This window comes from Siniperca chuatsi, linkage group LG9, assembly GCF_020085105.1.
Source record: "Siniperca chuatsi isolate FFG_IHB_CAS linkage group LG9, ASM2008510v1, whole genome shotgun sequence".
Taxonomy (NCBI): domain Eukaryota; kingdom Metazoa; phylum Chordata; class Actinopteri; order Centrarchiformes; family Sinipercidae; genus Siniperca; species Siniperca chuatsi.
The window spans coordinates 27,170,654-27,192,070 of record NC_058050.1 but is presented as its reverse complement, the minus strand read 5'-3'; the positions used below and the strand labels follow the sequence as shown (position 1 = coordinate 27,192,070).

General features: G+C 40.6%; 2 protein-coding genes across 6 annotated transcripts in view; both read right to left on the bottom strand.

Moving 5' to 3' along the window:
• The window catches only part of enpp2 (ectonucleotide pyrophosphatase/phosphodiesterase 2), a 33,840-nt gene extending 28,086 nt beyond the window's left edge, over nucleotides 1–5,754 (bottom strand). For 2 of the 5 annotated variants that reach the window (XM_044206923.1, XM_044206925.1), the window contains exons 1-2: nucleotides 5,535–5,754; nucleotides 3,978–4,083 (exon numbers count right to left, since the gene is read on the bottom strand). In XM_044206923.1, coding sequence (XP_044062858.1) covers nucleotides 3,978–4,083; nucleotides 5,535–5,576 — 148 coding nt within the window. In that variant the 5' untranslated portion in view covers nucleotides 5,577–5,754. Of the gene's footprint in view, nucleotides 1–3,977; nucleotides 4,085–4,874; nucleotides 5,025–5,534 lie in introns of those variants that run through there. The other 3 variants (XM_044206924.1, XM_044206926.1, XM_044206927.1) reach the window with 2 other exon arrangements.
• Nucleotides 5,755–6,422: 668 nt separating this feature from the next.
• taf2 (TAF2 RNA polymerase II, TATA box binding protein (TBP)-associated factor) overlaps nucleotides 6,423–21,417 on the bottom strand; it is a 30,444-nt gene continuing 15,449 nt past the window's right edge. Inside the window, exons 18-28 of the mRNA XM_044206922.1 lie at nucleotides 20,581–20,706; nucleotides 18,962–19,102; nucleotides 18,247–18,357; nucleotides 17,756–17,949; nucleotides 17,022–17,161; nucleotides 16,392–16,461; nucleotides 15,557–15,666; nucleotides 9,088–9,317; nucleotides 7,959–8,123; nucleotides 7,619–7,721; nucleotides 6,423–7,519 (exon numbers count right to left, since the gene is read on the bottom strand). Of these exons, the coding sequence (XP_044062857.1) occupies nucleotides 7,227–7,519; nucleotides 7,619–7,721; nucleotides 7,959–8,123; nucleotides 9,088–9,317; nucleotides 15,557–15,666; nucleotides 16,392–16,461; nucleotides 17,022–17,161; nucleotides 17,756–17,949; nucleotides 18,247–18,357; nucleotides 18,962–19,102; nucleotides 20,581–20,706 (1,683 nt within the window). The 3' untranslated portion in view covers nucleotides 6,423–7,226. The remainder of the gene's footprint in view (nucleotides 7,520–7,618; nucleotides 7,722–7,958; nucleotides 8,124–9,087; nucleotides 9,318–15,556; nucleotides 15,667–16,391; nucleotides 16,462–17,021; nucleotides 17,162–17,755; nucleotides 17,950–18,246; nucleotides 18,358–18,961; nucleotides 19,103–20,580; nucleotides 20,707–21,417) is intronic.

The following is a 21,417-nucleotide window of genomic DNA, read 5'->3' as shown; positions in this document are numbered from 1 at the left end:
CTGCCCGGCTAGCTGGCACAGCAGTGTAGACTCAGCGTGGTACAACATCAATACCCTCTTTGCTCTGAGACTCACTCCGGCTCTGTCGCAGTGGGTGTGGACTACAGGTCAAAGGCGAAAACTTTGCTTTTTTTTTGTCTCAGCCTACTAGAGCACATACAGCTTTAGCTCTGCTAATGAAACTCTTTCGTAAAGGGAGATTAAGAAAAGTTGCTCCTAAAAAGGGATGGCATTTTGAATTTCTAAATCCTTGTGGACAAGGAACTAGATTAGAATCCATATTGAGAGAGCTCTGTTGATAACATTCATTCTCAAAAACAGGATTTTTTCTTAGAATAATGAGGAGAATGATGTTACTTTAGGGAATGTTCTTAGCAACCTTTAAAGTAGAAAAAACACAAGGTCAGGCAGGTGTAAAATAATAAAAAATGAATGAGATTTTTTTTTTTGGTCAAACTACTGTAAAAGCAACAATGGGAACTTTCACGCTCAACAGGCCTTTTACACAGCAGACATTTTGACTTTTCACAGTAGGAAAAGCACAGGTGTTACTAATAACACCGATGGCTTCATTCTGTTCAAGTGTCTCAGTGAGCCAGCATGCACCGTACCAGCACCCTGAATCTGAAGCCGCTAAATGGAAGTCAGCCATCATTCATTTACGTTTTTACAGCTGTGCTTTTCTGTGACATGTCAAAATGGCTTCTGTGAAAACGGCCCATGCTCTTCACTGAGAAAGGCCTACTCCATTAAAGTCAACCACCATGTAAAAACCAAAGTAGGTGCAGGATTGCTTCCTCACCCTGATTGGTGTGCTGATGCGTTTAGCTCTGCCACTGTAGGCACCGCTTTATTTTAAGGCACAGTATGTAATTTCTGCTGCATCAAAACAATAACAAAAGACATTGATGATGTTGTGAAATAGCGTGGAATCATGGGAGTTGTTGTCTTCACCACCATCACCCTCATTGCAGTCAGCTTCTCGCGTGTACGTGTACAGTTGTGTTCACTGCAGCGATTTTACACACAAAAACTATATAACAACTAAAATCGTACTTGGCGATATATGCACGGTATTTGAAGATATTATTAAAAACTACTGACGCTCTGTTCTGCAATTCTTTAATGCTATTTGATGCACTACAACCGATGATGATTCCATCAGTTACAGTCCGGCCCTCTCCTCCGGGGGTGGGGAATGTGGTGGTGAGACAGCGCTGATGACATATCGAGCGGACTGTGATTTAAGATTTGAGTTGGCTTCTATCTTTTACAATTGCTTAAGGAATAGTTATGGCTCACTACAAGTGCAAGTACAAATAACACTGCTGGTTTGAATGTTAATGATAATGTGGATCTATAACTAATGTTTGATATGAAGTGAAATTAAATGTGTGAGTCGTTATACAATCTGGCTTCAATTCACCACCTCAGCATCTGCGTCCTTCATCCGGTTAAAATATATAGTTAAAAACGACCAAGATCTAAAGAGTGCATCGTAAAAAGTCAATTTATGACTATATATTCTGGCAGACAACCACAATGCTGACGCATGCGCAAAGGGGACATGACGCCATTGACAGGCGACCAAATGAAACGCAGCGTTACCGTGATTAAAATCACAGATTTGTCTAGGTTCGAAAATTGTTGGAAACATTTGGGATAATGTAAGTACACAACTCAAGAAAATATATAACATAGGTCTAGTCGTTTTTAGACAAAAAAGTTACACATTAAACCTTTAAATGGAAGAGACCTTTCTGGTCAGAGTAAATCCTGTTCGTTGACATTTTTCCCCACATTACAGTCGCTAAGATCGACCGGAGCAGATTGCTTGCCTTCCGGTAAGTTTGTATTTTTAGCATTCTTCATGTAACAGATTTCATAAGCTGATTGACTTAAACATCCAGGTGCTGACAGATGGTGATCGGGTTATCCATAAGTGTTCAGAGATGGAGGAGATTTGAGTATACTGTGTTTTGAAAAATCTGATAGAATGAGTATAGAATTTGCTATTTTATTTTGTAATGAAAGTGGAGATTCAACCCATTTACCCACTGATTGGTTAGGATGAAGTATTATCTTTTGTAAAAACAAACAACTAAAAAAAACTTGGTTGTAATGTTGTTTATCTTGTTTTTAGAGTAAATATTGTATTCTGCAAAAACTATTTTGAAAAGATGGCTGCAGTCTTGTTTTATATGGTGATTTTTAAGTGTCGAGAAGTTAATGGGTTGTAAAGAAGCTGTAAATAACTTGAGATGCCATTGTTATGAAGCAAAGACTAAAACCCTTGGTTAAAAAAAGCCTTGAAGAGTTGTGCCACGTGTTTTAAATTTCTTGCAAATTCCCACTCAGTGTAGCAAAAAATACAGCAACCAAGTTCCAGAAAAGACTGCAGCCGTCGCCTGTCGCCATGACAATCTACGGCACAGCGAAGCAAGCCTCTGCCTTCTTTTGCCGACAGGGTTTGAGAATCAGGAGCAGAAAATGAGCTGCAATGCTCTCTTAATATTGACTCAAGGTAGAGCAACACAAACACACTCTCTCTCCTCAAAAAAATACAAAACACACAGGCTGTCCAATCCCGACCTCGCAGGGTCACAGTGATCCGTTGTAACCCCCACCACCGCCACATACTCTCTGCAGCTCATTTCGTATGCGCTGGCAGACACTTCATATAGAAAATAACCCAGTAAAAAAATCGAGCAGGAGAAATTCCTCTGGAGCTGCAGTTGCTGGAGTGGAAAGTTGCTTCATGTTGTTCACGTTTAGAGGAGTGATCTTGGAGACAGCCGGGGGTGGACGGGTGTCACTCTGGGTGATGTTGGGGTGACTGATTGCACTTGATACTCACATAGGGTTCAAGATTTACTCTGCTTTAAAACAAACTCTCAAAAGTTGTTTTCTGTGTGTGTCTTGGACCTGGAGCGTAGCTTTAGGCATGTCCTACCTACAATTGGCCAAGATACATTAATGCAGGTCCAAAACACACTTCACATGGCCTGTGCTGAGACACTTTGGCAACTAAATTAAAGTGTGTCACCTTTTCTCAGGTTTGCTTTACTGAACACACTTGTGTAGTTGATGAGTGTCGAACACAGTTCTGAGCAGCTTTCACATAAGCTTAATGCTCCTTCGCATTGTTCCCCTTCATTTGACAGCAGAAAGCCACCACCAATCAATCTTTTAGCACATAAAATGCTCGTTCTGTCCAACCAACGGTCAAAACCCCCCCAAAGATATTCAGCTCAAAAAGAAGCAAAACTTCCCATCTGAGAAACTAGAACCACAGAACGTTTTCGCCTGATAAATGACTTAAAAGATTGATTATCAAAATGATTGTTGATTAATCTGTTCATTGACTTATGGGTTTTACCGTGTCAGCACTAGTGTGACGTCATGATGACTGATCTACTGTTATATATAAAATGCTGGATGGTTACAACCCTTCAGGGCTGTAGAAACGATTACATTGTTACAGTCTGTGAAAATCACTGTTCAGTTCAGCTGCTCAAAGCTCAGCCCTGTGCCTACTGTGACGAGGAGTAGCAAGCACACATTTCTTTGTGTTAAAGTGGAATGAGCCACATACTGTATATCAAATAACACATAATGTAATATTGTATTAACGCCTAAGAAGGAAGGAAATGCTCTTTTTGCTGAAATGATATCACACTAAAGGAAAAAATGCATTCCCAGGTGTTCTTCTAACACTTGACTCAGTGAAATTTTCTTTCATTTGACAGACAATCCAGGTTCACTGCTTACTCATATTTGATACTCTTGAACTTTTCTCTTGCCTACTGTCCACAAGGAGGTCGGAGGTCAGGGTCAGTTACAGAATGGCCACTGTGAAGGTGGGGGGGGTTCAGTGCCTTTTCCAAGGCCACCTCACTTGTGTGAATGTTGCTAGCTCGGGGTCAAGCGGTTCAAAGATGTTCTATGTTTCCCAGTAACAAGAACTGCGTACTCACACTCAGTCCTGGCTGAAGTCCCGTCCTCTCCTGAGCGTTTGGGCCGGTCGTAGACAAATCCCGAACACGCACCGGTGCCACACAGGACTGACAAGATCCAAACAAACTGAGACAACAACACATCTGACATTAGAACAGTCATTTATATAACTGCTGCACAGGCTTATCAAAAGGTCATGAGGTTTATTCTCCTTTAGAGTCAACACAGGGGGCAGAGAAACAACAGCCACTCACTAGACATGTACTTTCAGCACATTATTCTTTTGCAGAGCCTGTCAGGTCTGCCTGATTATTGTATGTAATGTTACAGATTTTTTTCAAATTATTATGGCAAAATGCCTTGTCTTTTTATCCTAAAGTTTGCTATAATGAAGAAAATAACCAGTCTCGGGGGACTGAGCCTTCTGTGGTGCACTGGCTGCTCCAAAATTAATTCTAAAATGTAGATTTTCAGAAGCTTGTTAAGCATTAAAACGATATTTCTGGACACTTGATCACAAAACACTGATTCAGCGCGCTCCTCCTTTACTGGAATTGGTCTAACGCAAGTTTCTCGATGACCTGTCAAGACTGGTGCTTGGTGGTCAGTTCGGAGTGAATAGGGACCACCCGCATCCGCATAACAATCGCCTTTGATAGTTTGACGAAGTGTTCGCCACTTGGAAATGACAAACGAACCTACAATTGTTCTGCAAATGCTTAGCAGCGGGAGGGAAAGAGGGAAGAGGGGCTGCTCGGAAAAAAAGTTAAGAACATCAGGTCCTTTCAGTCACAATGAATAACGCAAACTACCAAAACACACGGTCAAATGCGTAATTGCGCACGGATTTACGCACAGCGGTGTCCATATTCTGAAGTGACCTGCAGCTAAAACTTGTACTTGTAGTCTTACCGTACCAGTTTCTGCAGCAACATGTTCCTCTGTCGGGCTGAGCGTAGTCCTGTGCTGTAGGTCGGAGAGTGAGTGATGCTGACTCCGAAACCAAAGGACCACCGGAGAGGAGGACCGTTGGAGAGAACAGAAGGGAGAAGGGAGAAGGGAAGAGGGAGTAGAGGACTGAAAGGAGCGGACCGGATTCTTATTGGTGTTTGGTTGGAGGAGGGCTCTTATCTCAGCCAGGAGTCAGATGAGAGAGAGAACAAGAAATAAAGATGGGGGGGAGGGTGTATATGCAGTTCGCGTTAGCTGTACAGATGAGCCACGGCTTCCCATCTGGTATATTAGGCAGTGATAACGGCGATACTAAATCTAATGCGGGTGGGAGCCCACGCCTTGTAGACGTGTGTCCGGGTGATTAGTAAAAAGATTGCAGGATAAGCGGTCCCTTTTACGAGACAACTGTGCACAAATAAACACATTACAGCCTGGGCTAGGCTTAAAAATCGGAAACCTTACAGATTTGGCTGCTTTCACGTGTTGCGCTGCTGGCTTGATGAACTCTTTCTCTAAAAACAGCACATGGATGCGCCGAACGTGAGGAGAAGGAAGTTCACAAACAGTGCGCATAAATGTTTATACATAACTCTGAAATTCTACAACATATTATGCTAACTTACATGTTTCACGGAGGTTTTGTGAGTCGATTGAAAATCTGCCATTCAGGTATACAGGTTCCCGGACTTTGGCTGCTGTTATGGATGGCGGTGTATCCCTGAACTCCTGCGGTGTCACATCTGTCCAGGTCGGAGTCCTGGCGGAGTCTCTGCAGCACACTGCTACGGAGACATGTTTCTCTTCTTGTACTTGCTGCATAGGCTTCTACTGATGCTGCTATCCTTTTCTAAAGTTATGGATGTAAATGGGTTAAGGGACAAGTAGCAACACATTCTAACCAGCCAACCAGCTCAAAAGTCGCTACAACCCATTTTCCGCAAAGGCACTGATATGTGTTGCCTTCTGCACAAATATAAAAGATAATTTTATTCCATTTATTTTAAAAATACTTATCAAATTACTTAAACAAAAATTACAATGTAGAAAATATTAGGCCCAGGTTCCTGAATTAAGTTCCATCCTTAATTTCCCATAAAGTTTGTACATTCCACTTTTTCTTCTGTATCTACTGTACATTTGTGAAACCAATATTGTCTCATAGCTTCCAATAGATTATTGTGAGCTTTTATTTTAACAGTTTGTAATCCCAACAAGGGAAACAAGGGTTCCCAGGATAAAAGCACTAAATGGAACAAAATGCTAACAGTTACTATTTAACTACTGTTACTGTCAAGAATCTTTACATGAATGTAAACATGAAAAGACTTTTGTTGTCTCATTTAAGCAAGACAAGATGAATTTAGAAGGCTGATTAAATAAGAACACTTTGAATCACAATTTTGAAACAATTATGGTTATCTTCACGGGGAAGATTGAATTCTGCATGTTCTTTAATTGAAAACCACCTAATTAAACCCAAGAAACAGTGGCTGAGTAAACCCAGCCGTAAATGCCTTTGTGGAGTTGGATTTAATCTAGTTAAAACATTCATGAATACAAAAGCATCTTTAATCAATGATGACAGTTAGGAAACAAAAGGTATTAAAAAACAGACTAGTATTACTCGAGTTTCGATTGTACAGCACAGTGAAATTCCTGTTTAATTTTCATCTTTGAGGGAAATGTCATTTGCAGGATGTTAAAGACACCGGAGGCTCAGTCCAGACAGAATGGTAAATCCACACCATGATCAATGATGTTTCCCCTCGAAAGCCGCTCACTGAATGTTGGGATTGAGCTGTGGGGATGAGGCACACCAGAGTGGAGTCTATGTAGGGTGTGAGGCTGGCTGAGACTGTATTTGCCTGTTTGTGGAGAGAGCTGTATGTGGTTGCATGCCTCAGACAGCTTGGAAGCAGTGTTAAAAGTCCACAAACTCCTGCAGGCTGAGTGTGTGTGGTGTGGGGTGAGGACACATGGACACCTCTGGAGGGTTTACCTTAATGACACTGCAACCACAGTTCAGAATTCCATGTTTCCTTTTCTCAAGCCAACGTGCACTGCTGTTTCCGCTGAAGAATTCAGTGCTGCCATTTATCTGACGATTACAACACCTGAACATCTTTTTCTTTCACACTTTGTCCAAATGTGTCTTCCTGTATTACAATACTACTGAGTAATTAATATTTAGATCAACTAAACATGTTTTGCCTTCCATTTTGTGTCTTCATACTCACAGGGATGCCAGATGGATGTATCCAGTTAACCCTGACTGAAACAACAGCAGTTGGAAACCGAACTTCCCTCCAGATGTTTTAGTCAGACAGAGACGGCGAGCGCAGGGACCTGCCGCTGGCCGGGCTGTTGCTGTAGGCGTGGGAGTTGTCCCTCTCTCTGTCCTTGTCCTTGCTTTCGTGTTTGTGCTTATGCTTGTGTTTGTGCTTGTGCTTCTTCTTCTTCTTCTTGTGCTCGTGGTGGTGGTGGTGATGGTGGTGGCCATGTTCGCCGGCGTGTTTAGAGGACAGAGACGTGGTCTCTTTGGAAAAGGACGGCACCGGTGTGGCGGGCATGGAGAGCATGGACTGTTCGACTGACGGTGGTTCTTTACCTAGAAAGAGGACAAGTGTGTGTGATACGAGGTCATGGGTATTCATATTTCTTTTTGGGAATGATGTAAGTAATATTTTGCATGTGTGTGTGTGCTTACCTGGTGTAGAGGGTCTCTCTAAGAGATTGAGATGATGGTGAATGAAGGCCTGACTGTCATGAACAGTCTCCATATCGATATCTTCATCTTCCATTGTGTTGAACTACAACAAACCAGAACTACATATTAATACCAGATAAACACCAATAAGCATCATTCTTTCTGTGAGAGACGTTATTGTAACACAACACTGCAGATTTCAGTTAAACAGAAGCCAGAAATTATTAGCCTGAATAAAAGAGAACAAAAGACAGAAGAGCAGCACAGTGGCAAGCCAAGCACAGCAGGAGTGTAGAAACAAAACAGTGAGGTCAAAAGTCACACCAGATGAGTCTGTTACCCTGATCTTGTAGCGGCCTCCTCTTCCATCATCATCCTGTTGCTGCAGTACCTGTCCTGGCTCTGGAGGGGAGCCCAGCGGGGTCTCTGCCTTCCTCTTCAGGCCCTGAGGGGGCTGGCCCACCCCACACACCCCTAGTGAAATAGGATCTGGCTCTTCATCCACCTGGCAGACACAAAGAAACTTGAATATGTAGTAGTATGGCTTACTTAATTTTCTTTAAAATAATGTAACATTAATTATATTGTGATTTTGCAACACATTCAAAGGGAGTATATGAAACCAGTGAGGGCATTTACTTTTGAGCAGAATAATGGAATGCTTAATATGCTTCCATATAAGAATTTTACTGTAAATATTGGCAGCAGCTTCTTAGGTTTAGTCTGTATTGTCATTGCAGTCTGAACCACAGTTAACCTGGGCCCAGGCTAGGATAACACTGATTCAATCAGCTGTCAGAGAGATGTTTTTATAGGCAAAACTGCCAGAATTGTGCTCTTTACAGTGATTCTGGGTACAACAGTGATGCAATGGGAATGAGGTACAGCCAAATACTGTTGGCAGCAATAAAGTTCCCATAATTACATAGACACAACCAAAGATAACACAGTTTTTATGTAGCAGCTGCTATCTGTGTGCCATCTGAAAATTAGTATGTAACATTACTAAATCAAAGACATTAATACACATTAAGAAATAAAGACCACCAAGCATCTCGTTGATTACATCACCATTAGCATAGAAACCCATGAAACTCGAGTTGTTGCGTGATGTAGTATGTCTTTAACTAATGTGACAATCATATCTACCGCACTGTTAACTATTTCCATAAATTGCACTACTTCATATTCACTGCACTGCTGTTCTGCCCAGTCCAATTCACTATTGTACATATCCATCAGTATACTTCTGTTTATAGTAATGTCATCTGTATATAATGTCCATAGTACCACTTGTAACATATTTTCATAATACTGCTCTATCCTGCAGTTATGCACACACTTTATATCCTGCACTTGCGTATTGCACTTCTGGTTAGACCTAAACTGCATTTCGTTGCCTTGTACTTGTACATGTGTAATGTAAAGTTGAATCTAATCTAATCTAAGAATGACCCCACACCACTTACAGCAGTGTAGCTCATGCCGACACCATGGATGCCTATACTGGCAGGCGTGTCCATAACAGTGCCGACCCCCAGCTCAGGCTTGATGGTGGGGTTTAGGACAGCTTTCTTCTCCTTCAAGTTGAGCACAAGGCCCAGTTCTGGCAGGGGGAGGCAGGAGGGCCGAGTCAAACCAAACAACGTGTAGTAGAGGTTCACAGCATCGCAGCGCAGCCGCCAGTCATGGGAGGTACCTGAGAAAAGGATGGTCAAGGTGGAAGGGAGGTATGGGAGTGACACATGAGGGCAATGGGATAGGGAAAAAAAGGCAAAGCTAGTTAGATCGAATGCGATAGAAAACGAGTAGTAAAGGCTCACTGTGTCACTTTGTACCTGACCAGTTATCTAAAATAGCTACAGAGAAAAGGAAGGAGAGATAAAATGTGTGATAAAAAACACCTCACCTGCATAACAAAACCACCATCAGTAACAGGAATTGGATAAAGAAGAGGCAGAGAGATGGAGAGAGAAAGAAGGAAGGATGGAGGGATGGAGCGAAGTGAGAGGGAGACAAGTAATGAGAGTCTTAGATGATGTACTGCATTTCAGTGCAGCCACCAGTCAGGAGGTACTAACAGAAATACAAAGACAGAAAGAGGGTCAGTATGCTGCAAAGGAAGTGCTTGTCACATCACTGAACAGTGTGTGAAACCTCCTCTGCCGACAGCTTTCTCATGTCAGAATTTCTGACGTCCAAAATGGACAATCATACAGTCACGGCCACTTTCCACAGCGGCTGGCCAGGTGTGTGGAGGTGAGAAAGTAGGCAGGATTGAACATCTCTCTTGAGCTCTCTACTTACATCACTTTTTGTGTGTAAAAACCATGAACATCTTGGAGTAAAAACTGTCCAAAAGTGTTCACCGACATCTTCACTTGAATGATTATTGCATCTTGCCCCTCTCTATGACAGCAGGCTTCTCACCCCATTTTTGAGTGTGGCCATTCGAAAAAGCTATGGACACGCTTGCCTTCAGTTGGTGGTACTAACTACCCCAGTCATTAATCCTGAGCTACATGTTCTTCAACCGCACATTTTATTTGACGTTCACTCCGAGACAACGTGAGCACAACTAAATACAAGATAATCAGCTCTCAATGACATGAGAGCCAAATGCATCAATATACGAGTCATTTGAGTAGCAGTGTGTTGAGAGTTGGAAAGAATTCAACACCAAATATTGCTGAAGTTGACAATCCAAAGGCCAGGCGCCTAACATGGAGGGTGGACTGTGGCTTTAGAAGAAGGTTGAAATAAATGACTCTTACAGCAGCAGAAAGTACGCTGCGTTTGTCTTCTTACGGCACTGACCTTCAGACAGTGAAACATCATCCTGTGTGAATGTGTGTGTTTAACACATGGACAGCTGTGGGTTATCGGGGGAGAGGAATAAAACAACCAACACATTTTCATAACACAGTATTTAAGCTTACCACACTATGTATTTAAACTGGCAGGACAGTCAGGCTGTCCAGCAGCCACCCACACTGACTGACCGACCATCATCAAGTTCACTGGAAATAATGATCATCAATATTTTTGTTCATCCTTTATGCTTGTAAGTCAATAAACTAAATAACATGTTGCAATGAGAGCCCATAGGTCTTCAGGAATATGGAATTGTGAACATATACTTTGGGTTTTGAGGTGGTGTGTATTTGGATTGGCAGAGTGAACCGTTATGGCCGGGCTAGCTAGCTGAAAGACACATAGGACCCCCTGGAAGAAAGAGAAATAATGAAACCTGAGGACACAATAGAAGGCAGAAGCATGTGTGTATATGGTAGAGGCACAGCACCAAAAAGTAGACCTGAACCTTTTTCAGTTCATGACTGGAAGAAACAAGCAGATAATAATGAAGGAAAAAGACAGGGAGAAAAATATTTCATCTGAAACACTCTCTCAGCCAATGACCCTACTGCAATTACTTCCATGAAGAATGTGGTACTTTTAACTGTCCCTGATACAGATGGTGGCTGGTTCTTAATGTGCCTAACAAGAATATGTGTTGTTTGAGATCACACCAATGACAATGAACAAGAAGGACAGTAGAGCAAACAGCAAATGGCTATAATGTGGCATCTCCTAAACACACTGATTTGGAAAAAAAAAAAACACCCTGCAAGAAGTACATTTTTACAAAGACCTAGCATGGGGACTGCTTATATTGTAACCAATTATTGATATTAGGGAGGAAGTGCACAGATTTTGAGTGGATTTCTGTTAGAGCCATGTGTCTGAGAGAACTACTGTTTTACGTTCAAGATAGCAGTAAGATATGGAAAAAACATACATTCAGGACAAAGCAGTCGTGTTCCTGTAAAGAGCAAAATGATGAAGTTTACCATCGACTGTGCACTAAAAAGACAACCTGTCTGTTCTATGGAGCAGTGCTGAAACATTCAGTTGATAAAACGATTCATCGATCGACAGACATTCATTGTCGACAAATCAAGTCATTTATCAAAGAAAAATACCGGATTTCCTCTGGTTCCAGCCTCTCAAATGTACGGACTTTCTGCTTCTCTATGTTTTATCTCATTGTAAATGGAACATATTTTTGTGCGACAGACAGTCCAAAACACAACAAGTTGTTTAAAGAAGTCACCTTGGGCTTCAGAAACCTTTGATGGGCATCTTTCATTATTTTCTATGTTTTATAGAATAGATTAGTAACTAGAAAATTGCATTTCCTGCAGAAAATGCGTGTGAATGCTGACAGCTGAAATAAATCGCAAAGCACTGCTAAAAATGCAGAAATCTGAAATGAATTTGCCTGAAAAATCTGAAAGCTCAAATGTATTGCTCTAGACTGCTCAAAAACCTGGAACCTGAAATGTAAAACTGGTAGAACTGGGAGTTGGAATAGTTGAAAAGTTGAACAGAAACATAAATGTCCTTAAAGAGCATAACATTTTGACATTTGAACTGTTTCTGTAGCTGAAAGTATGCAGAAGTATTAGTCGACAGAAAAACATACAGAAGAATAGATTGCAAAGCATTACTGAAAAAGCAGGAATGTGAAATGAATTGCCAGAATTGGAAGCTGAAAGGCATTACCTAAAGAAGCTAAGAGCTGAAATACATTTCTAGAAAAGCTGGAAGCTAAATATTGTCAATGGTTATCATTTCTATTGTTTCTGTAGCTTAAAATATGCAGAAGTAGTAGTCAACCGAAAAACATAAGGAAGAATAAATTACAAAGTATTGCTGAAAATGAAGAAATCTGAAATGAATTACTTATTTTGAAATTCCAGCATTGTCTGTGGCCACCCAGGTAGCTCCTGTTACCATCTGGGGGCTTTTATTTTGAAAACTGGTCTTCAACAAGAGCGCCTATTGTGAGCTCCTGTTACAAAAATAACATCAATCAAAACATCAATCCACCAATCAGAACAGAGGCACAAACGATGGAGGTTTAATCAGCCAATCAACATTAGCTGTGTGTAACTCAAGCGGCAACCTCCGGGGCTGAATAATGAAGTCAGCGTGAAGTGCCAAAACAGCAGTTCCTCGAATGGCCACTTGAGGCTGGCGCCAAAAGCGAGTTAATCCCCATTAACCCCCATGTTAAAATACCCAACATTTGTCTACATTTTGATGTCTAAATTGTGTATGAGAAGTTAAAGTTGTGGAAGTTACAAGGGATAAAGTTTGAAGAAGCAGAAAGGCAGAAGAGGGTGATCAGTGGGTGACATCACAAGTCATGTGACACTCTAAACAGCGCAATACACACCCATTATAAACTCAGAAAAGGACTGAAAAAAGCATAAAACGTAAACTGTGATAATTCAAAAACTGAAAAAGATATCAAAAAGCTGAATACAAGTTTAATAAGTCTTGTGACCCGTTCAAAGTTGTCTATAGCTGAAAGCATGCAGAAGGAGTAGCATTTCAAAGTAGAGTAGGTTGAAGAGGATTTTAAGATTCTTTCCATTGACCTACATTGTACAAAATGTTGAAAAAGCTAAATATTTTAAAAAGGTAGAAAATAGCTGCATCACGTGCACACATGTACTTAAAAGAGCTGAACATTTTAATATTTGAATGGTTTCTGTAGCTGCTATGCAGAAGTAGTGGTCGACCGAAAAATGTACAGAAGAAGTCAGAATATAATAAAGATTACAATAACAACAGTGTGAAGCATTCACACTAATTAAACCACACCACCACATGGACAATACACGTTGCGGTACATTCACTGGAAATGAATGTGCAGCCACATATATGAAGTAAGCAAGTGGAACTGCAGGTAAGCCAAGACTGTGCAGCTATTCCTAACAATTCCACTAAGAAGAACGCAGTAAAACCTCGAATGATATGGAACATAAAGCAGCAACATTTGCAGTTAAATTATACTTCACTACATGATGAACCGCTTGAAGGTTTGTCTTTTTCCTTCTATTAGAACAGCAAAAAGCAAAGTTCTGGAAACCAGCTGACTGAGATACACAAGTGTTGCATTTGAAAACACAATCATTTAATTTAAGGCAGAACCAACTCTTTCCTTGGGATCGATTGCAGAGGATTACAGAAAACGTTCAAACTGTTTCAGTGAATTGTGTAAAAGCTGACTGGTTTAGCAGTCTGACAGAAGTCTGTCCAGTCAAACACATGTGGAAGGGGAATCTCTCTTTTACCGCAGTGAAAATGTTGTTTTTGAAAGGCTGAACGCCAACAAATCTGTATCAAAGCAGAATATTTCGTTAGATTAAAAACATGTTGTGAATTTTGGAAATGATTACATCTATCTTTTTCCAATACATTTTGACTGCTCAGCGATAGACTCGTTCAGTGAGCTAACCCAGCAGCATATATTCACACACACCTGTGCGAATATATGGGCAATCGCCAGATGTTGGGCTGACGGTGGCTGGTTGGAAAATTTTAACATATCACTCAACCCTAACCTCAATACAGCATCTCTGTATCAATTAAATAGAAAAAGGAGTCTGTATTTTTGACGGAATTGAAAATGATACCGTAAACTTGTTTTCTTTCATCTCTGTCAATGGAAAATAAGAACCCTGCTGGACTCTGGGTGACCTCCTCGACCAAAGCCATTCCTGGCTGGTTACTGAGTTTGGCTCAAGCTTTTGGCTCAAGCTTTCAGCTGAAGGCGAAGCCCTGGTGGTTCCAACTGTGCTGCTGGGCACTTTTACTTTAAACGAAGTCCATAACACAGCAAAATCTGTAAGGAACTCAGTAGTTTCTGAAGCCACACTGGTTTTTGAAAATATTTAGATAGCACCAGTAGATTTAATAAATATCTCCTCAGAAGTCTGAAGCCATAGTGTAACCAAAAGTGAACTGGTAAAATGAGACTGGCTCAAGATGTTGTGTTTTAGAGTTTTTCAGTGCCATGGTAAATAGGCACTGCTGGCGTTAAATAAAACTGTAAAAATGTCTAAAAACAAGACGAATTGGTTTCTTTTGAGGTTCTCTACAAACATATTCAGGTCTCTGCAGTGTCATTCCTCCTCTACAGGAAGACAACTTTATAGCACAAATGAATTTACCTGAACTTTGTGGCAGATGAAACCAAAGATGGTTCTGTTGCATACACTGTGTTAGTGGATGAAGTATTGTGAGAGCAGTTCTTGCAAGAAAAACTGAACATGCATGAAGTGAACTCTCAACAGGGTAGTTTCCCCTGCTTGTAGTTGGATCAGTCCATTTGTGGTTAGATACTACAACGAGCAGAGGAAAAACGAAGCTGTAATTTGTTCTTGAGTGAAAAAGCCAAAGAGCAACTGGCCAAAACCTATTGATTACTTCATGCATTTTGAATCCAATATTCAGTTATACAATATCCCCAAAATTGACCGGACAGCTGTGCAGCCTTGGAGCTGAGCAACTCTTTCACATCACAAAAAGTTATTAATATATAACGTGTGTGTTGCCACAAAGAAAGGGGTTCAGTGCTAAAAGACACAGGTACATTAGGAACTGACACACTGTCCTCCTCCCTGTCAACTAGCTGGCCATACACTACAAACACAGTTGAATTTGGCATGTTTGTGTAGGAGAAAGGCAACATGAAAACTGAAATTAAGTGCCTTATTTGTTTGTGATGCCACAGTGTGCACAGGCTGGCTAGCATAACTTCTCTTCTTCATTGCACAGCTTTGTTCACCACATTTCTAATACAATTTCAACTGCATCCGATCAATGACATGAATGATTTTTACATGGCTGTGTCATATCCAGTCATAAGCTCCTCAAACCAGCCCAATACACTCTACATACAATAGTACAGTGACAGGCTTTTGAACGTTTTTAGTCGTTAAGCGTGTATCAAGCATGTCTGTGCAGCTGGTTAAGTGAAGGCAGACTGACTGACTGAAGATATCTTAAGGATTTTACATCTTGTCTTTCATAAAGAGTGCAGGTATAGGGGTGTGTGTGTGTGTGTGTGTGTGTGTGTCTCACCTGAGTTCATAAGCTTCCAAAGCTGGTCGACCAGAGCTTCGTTACACAGAGCTGAGTCTGTTGTCTTGGTGAAAGGTGGATTCTTACAGAGCATACCCAGGATCTTATGTCTGATTGGACAACAAACAAGAAATACAGACAAGCAAACAAACAAACAATAAGATGAAAATCCATATTGGCTGTCAGCTGTACGTGTCATTTAACATTACAGCAGGTGAGGTTGGTCATTTAAATTTACCCATGCATGATCATGTATCCTGATGGTAAAATACACAATACAAAGATAATAGTGATCCACAGGTTTGCCTGTGTCAGAAAGTGTATATCGTAATGGCATTGTAAAAGGCAGAGATACCAAAAACTACAAATAAAGGAAAGCTTTGTTCAAGTCTATCTTACAATACCAACATATCCATATGTACATTGAAAGAGTTATTATTGTGCCTGCTTTTGTTAAGGTGTCGAGGAACTGACAAAAAAAAAAATCTGATTCTGATTCATTCAGATTCTTAGAGGTAATATTTGGTCATCACGCTGACATTCTCTTACTTTTACACATAAAATTTTATAAACATTCTACTGAGACAAAATCGCTAACAAATTCATTCCATATGGGACGAAAATCCCTTCGTCCTGAGGTAAACATTGACAGTCATCAGACCATTAGTAATGTTTTTTCTAATATTCTAGCTGCATTGCTTTTTCATGTAATAGTACAATGACATACAAAAAATAACGTGAGGCAAGGACACTGTACCTAGAGTGAGAAGGACTTTGCATATGTATAGCATGAATGTGTGTATATGTGTGCTTGCTCAAATGTGTGTTAGCTGACCTGACATAATGAGCTGGGTCATTCTGAACCATGTTGAGCAGCCACTGTAGCTCTGCCGAACACCTTTCAACTGCACCACACAAAAAAAGTCGCCATGCAAAGAGAGAACAAAGACAACAAACCTGAATACAAGGACACGTCACTACGAAAAATATCATCAAGATACTGAAGATGTGTCAAAATAAAACAGAACTGCGGAAAAAACAAAACACTGGGTTTCTTTCAACAAACATTAAAATATTATATCTCAACTACACACTTAATGGCATCATAATCGGGGATCTGGCCCTGTGTCAGCAAACAGCGACCTTTACCTATCAGTGCCGCATAGAATATAGTTTTTCTTCCCAACTATAATATTTAAAATCTGGGTTAGAATCTGTTTAAAAAATATTTTATTTATCAGTGAAACTTGGAGCAGTAAGTGTATTATACACATCCAATGAATGCACGACAGATGGATATATCCACCTTAACTGGCTTCCCCAAACCTATAACACAGACACCAACCGATATACAAAAGAGCCCCTAATGCTGATCTCCAGGGCCCTGTGAGCCAGATCAATGAGCTTCACAAGTATGCTAATAATAATAACAACAGCTAGCATGCTTCTGATTCTGATCTCCTACCTCTAGTATAGTCCACTAGAGCCTCCAGTGCAGCGATGCGAATGTCTACAAAGTGTCCATACTCAGCGTAGGACTTGAAGAGTGACGCGTCACTGGGAATATGGCCGTTCTTCTGAAGCTGACGAATCGCTCTCAGACAACTGGAGAGAGGAAGAGGAGGGTGATAGAGATTAAAAATGAGGGATATTCCAGAAATGAATGCTAAAATATAACTAATAGAAGCCAATAAGCCTTTTCTGTGTCACAATAACAGCACACAGTTTGCTCTAATAAACTATAATAATACATCCGTTAAATCTTGTGACTCCATCTTTCTTTCCTACAAATGTTAACTGCTACTTCCTTAACCTGACAATGGCAGATGGATATGCAGCACTATTATTTGTATTATTTGTGTTATGTGGAAGACAAATCTTCGTTTTAATTTTCAGACATTTTAAGCAAAGGCTAAACTTGAGACCAAGACTAATTAGGCTTTCTCACGTAGTTCAGTGTCTTACAAAACAGGTATTGTAGCCTGTAAAAATGTATTTACTCAATTTGTTGTCCAATTACTGAGGTAGAATCCTTGGCAACTACACTTTTGGTTAATTTCCTAAAATAATGTGTGACTTATATACCAACATTTAAAATTATTTTGTCATGCAAAGTGAGATGAAGAGCAGTCAGTAGAAACACATGATGAAGAAGAACATCCGTAAAGCATATACAGACAAACACATTCTGCTCTTAACCTGACAGTGATGGTGTTTCTGAAGCTCGGCAGCAGTTTCTCCATGTTTAGGAATCGTGTGATCTCCTCCAAGATGAGACGGACGTCAGCATTTAAATTGTCCACTGTCCGCACCTCATTGTTGATGCTGATGGCTGGGGTCAGAGAGTTGGTCAGCGCTTCAATCAGATCTGCGCGGTAGTAGTTATCTGAAAACTGAAAACAGACAGGAGGGGGAAAGAGAAAAGGAAAAGAAGGAGGAATCAAATGTTTGTGGATGTTGATCACAGGAACCAAAGATTTACTGTTGGCATCTGTACAATAACAAAATGTAATTAAATTGCTTTTCAGGTTTTCTATATGCCAAAAGGTGTTTTTTTACTTTACTGTTTATGATGCCATGGAATAACTTGAAACTGAAAAAAGCTGTGTTTTTGCTAGGTTTTGGCCATAGGCATAACTGATTAAGAGTTACTATGTTAGAGCAAATGTGTGTGTGAATGTGTTCTTTACTTTGTTTTTTCTGTTGTCGTTATACTTGATGAGGTCAAGGATGAAGTTTAGGACATCTTTGGGACAGAGGTTCTGGACATCTCTGAGTAACGCCATGGCAACAGGCATCGTCTGACATGGAAAACAAAGACAAACCAGTAATCATGGTATGATTAAGGTGGAGACACACAATTTGATAGCTCAAGTAAAGTAAAGAACAACTGATACTAGAAATGTTGAGACTGAATCAATATTTGAATTGTGAAAATCCAGTAACAATATAACATTCGATATTTGGTTTTTAACATCAACATGCATTAACATTTTTGATAAGGATTCTTAAACTTGGTTGTTTAGGAATTGGGCCCAAAATATGTTGTGAGTGGGACATTTTACAGCTAAAAAATAAACTTGTCATGGCTCTCTAGTGGACAAAATATGTAACTGCAACACTGTTTACAAATCTCAAAACATATTTGTGGTACTTCTGCACTGAAGTTTCTTGTTACTTATCAGGCGACATATACGCCAACACTGATATATGTGTGATAAGCTAAAATCATCCGAAGATATTGGCAATGCTGATTTATCTGTTGAGCTCTACTTGTAAGGCCAACACAATGGCCTTGAATGAGAGTACAAGTTTGTTTCCACAGTCTGTCAAGAGTGACTTGATGGTTAATAGTGTGTGTTTAACTATGTGTGCCTGCCAGTGTATTTTGTTTGTTTGATGTACCTTTTGTAGAAAGTAGCTCTGGAAGTTGATGAAGTTGTTGGTCTTGACGATGTTGGGGCAACTCTTACAGCAGAACATTCGGGTAAACAGGGACTTCATAGCTGGCGGGCCCTGCCACGTGCTCACCATGGCATTGGCTATCTGCAAGATTTACATGCACACACCAGAAGAGAAGAACGCAGTTATACCTTATTCAATTACTTTTGTTCAGTTCTGCCACATGTGGAGGACATGTCAGCTGTCCTCCATCTGCTGTCATCACAGTAAAATAACAGCAAATTTAGTGTGGAATGTAAAATGTACGCAGAAGCATAAGCTGCACTCTCACAAGCTATGGCAGTTACCTGAGAAATACAGCAAGGCACACAAATGACAAGTCAAGAATGTTGTAATTGTATAACAACGTCCTTTCTGAACAACAAAGTAAAAGGCAAATGTACACATGAGCAGCACATGAGGTTTCCACAGGTATGAAGACTAGTGGCTCCAGTGGTGTTTGGGTTCCAACAGGATATTGAGGAATGTATGTTAATGTGGTAATATGGGGCTAAGGGTCACTGACACAGGATGTTGTCATTTGGTAAGGGGGGCATGCACACCGGAATGTTATTGTATGTGTGTATCTGTATTTTTTGTGTGTCAGAGTTTTTAACATGTGCATGCGTTTGTCAGTCTTTACGATTTTTCGGGCCCCAGGCTGTTCCTTCTTCCTTCCCACATTTTCTACTAATAACAAGCAAGTAAATGCCATCCCAACCAGTAATAGTGGAGCCAAGTCCATCTGAGGGTTACAGTCAGTCATATTTCACTTTGTGGTCAGTGTGGGTATGTAAGTCTTTCAGTTCATGTGTTTATGTGCATGTCAGAGTGTGTGTATGTCTCTGTGCATGGGCTTGGGTATGTCAATGTGTGTGTCTAGAATATACCAAAGACCATTACAATGGAGTCTGTTGGGGGTTCTGTTGCCAAACACAGCAACTTAATGAAAAAAGTGAAGTGCTGCCATTTCAACCGCCACTCAGTTTATCATGTTGTGAAAATATTGGTTCAGGTGGAACCCCAAACGGCGGAAATCCAGTGGGGTTAAAGTTTGAATAGACCAAATCCAGAGAATCGAGAATTTCCTGTAGCCACAGAATAGGATTATTCAGTCAACTCAGTTTAAGCACAGCCAGGGTTAAACTAGTGGGTGGCCTTTCTGGCTATGTTGTTCTCATACTATAGCCCTTTACACAATATTATTTGAACTAAAGATTATTACCAAAATAATAAATGAATAGAGATTAGATGGATAGGAACATGAATTCAAACTAACAGAGCAGAGTCATGCTAGTTTCAGTCTCTGTGAAGCTATAAACTGAACCACTTTATTTCTCTCTTACATCCCTCTCTCCATGCAGCATTCATCTAGACTTTCCAAACCTTCATTCATATACCTACTCTAGGCCTTCCTTTCCCTCTTCTTTCCCCATTTTCTTTTATCTACTAATCCATCCACATTACTCCCTAAATCTCTTCTTCCCCTCTCCCTCCATCTTTGCCAAGCAACAGCCTCTCACACACACACACACACGCACACGCACACGCACACAGACACAGACACAGACACAGACACATACCTTGGCCAAACAGAAGCAGGCCTGCATGCGGACTTTGTAGAAACACTGTTCTTGCTCTAGGATGTCTGTCAGAGCCAGTCTGGAGGCAGGAGTTGGGAACTTTTCCAGTGCTGAGATGGCCTCCTCCTAGCAGAGAGATAAGGTCAGTGGTGGAATGTAACTAATATGGCCGAAACAATTCCTCGGGAAACTCGAGTAACTCGATTACTAAAAATCATCAAAACAAATTCTTTGCAACAAAGCTTTGTTTAATCCATATAACTATACACAGTGCACTGTGTTTCGCATGGATGATTATTACTGTGGCACAACACACTTAAGGTGTGTGTGATTTGATGGCGCCGATTGCAAAAAGGAGGAAGAGAGAGAAAATAGTGAGGAGAGAAGAGACAGGCCAGAGAAAATGTGTCCAAAGTTTGGGATCATTTCAAGCTGAAACAAAACGAAACCTCTGTACAGTGTGGCTATTGTGAAACTGAACTAGCCTACCACAATAGCACAATGTCAATGCTTCAGCATCTCAGCAGAAAGCAACCAGTCTATGCATCCAGTCCACGGACCGGACCCAAATATGGAGGCTAGTAATGGCTAGTTAAGAACGTAAATCAATATGGTGGATAGTCATGATGTCCCTAAGTTAGCTAAATTTTGCTCAAGAAAAAAAAATCACCACAGAAAATAAAATGCTGCAGTCCATTTGTGAAAGCCTGAGCTTCCTTCATGTATTATTATGATAGTCACAGTTCCTGTCCACTGGTTTTTGCCTCCTACAAATGCCACAAAGCCTTCCAAGAAGAAGTAAAGGCTTACGTTATGCCTGAGCTGTAGTTAGTTTGA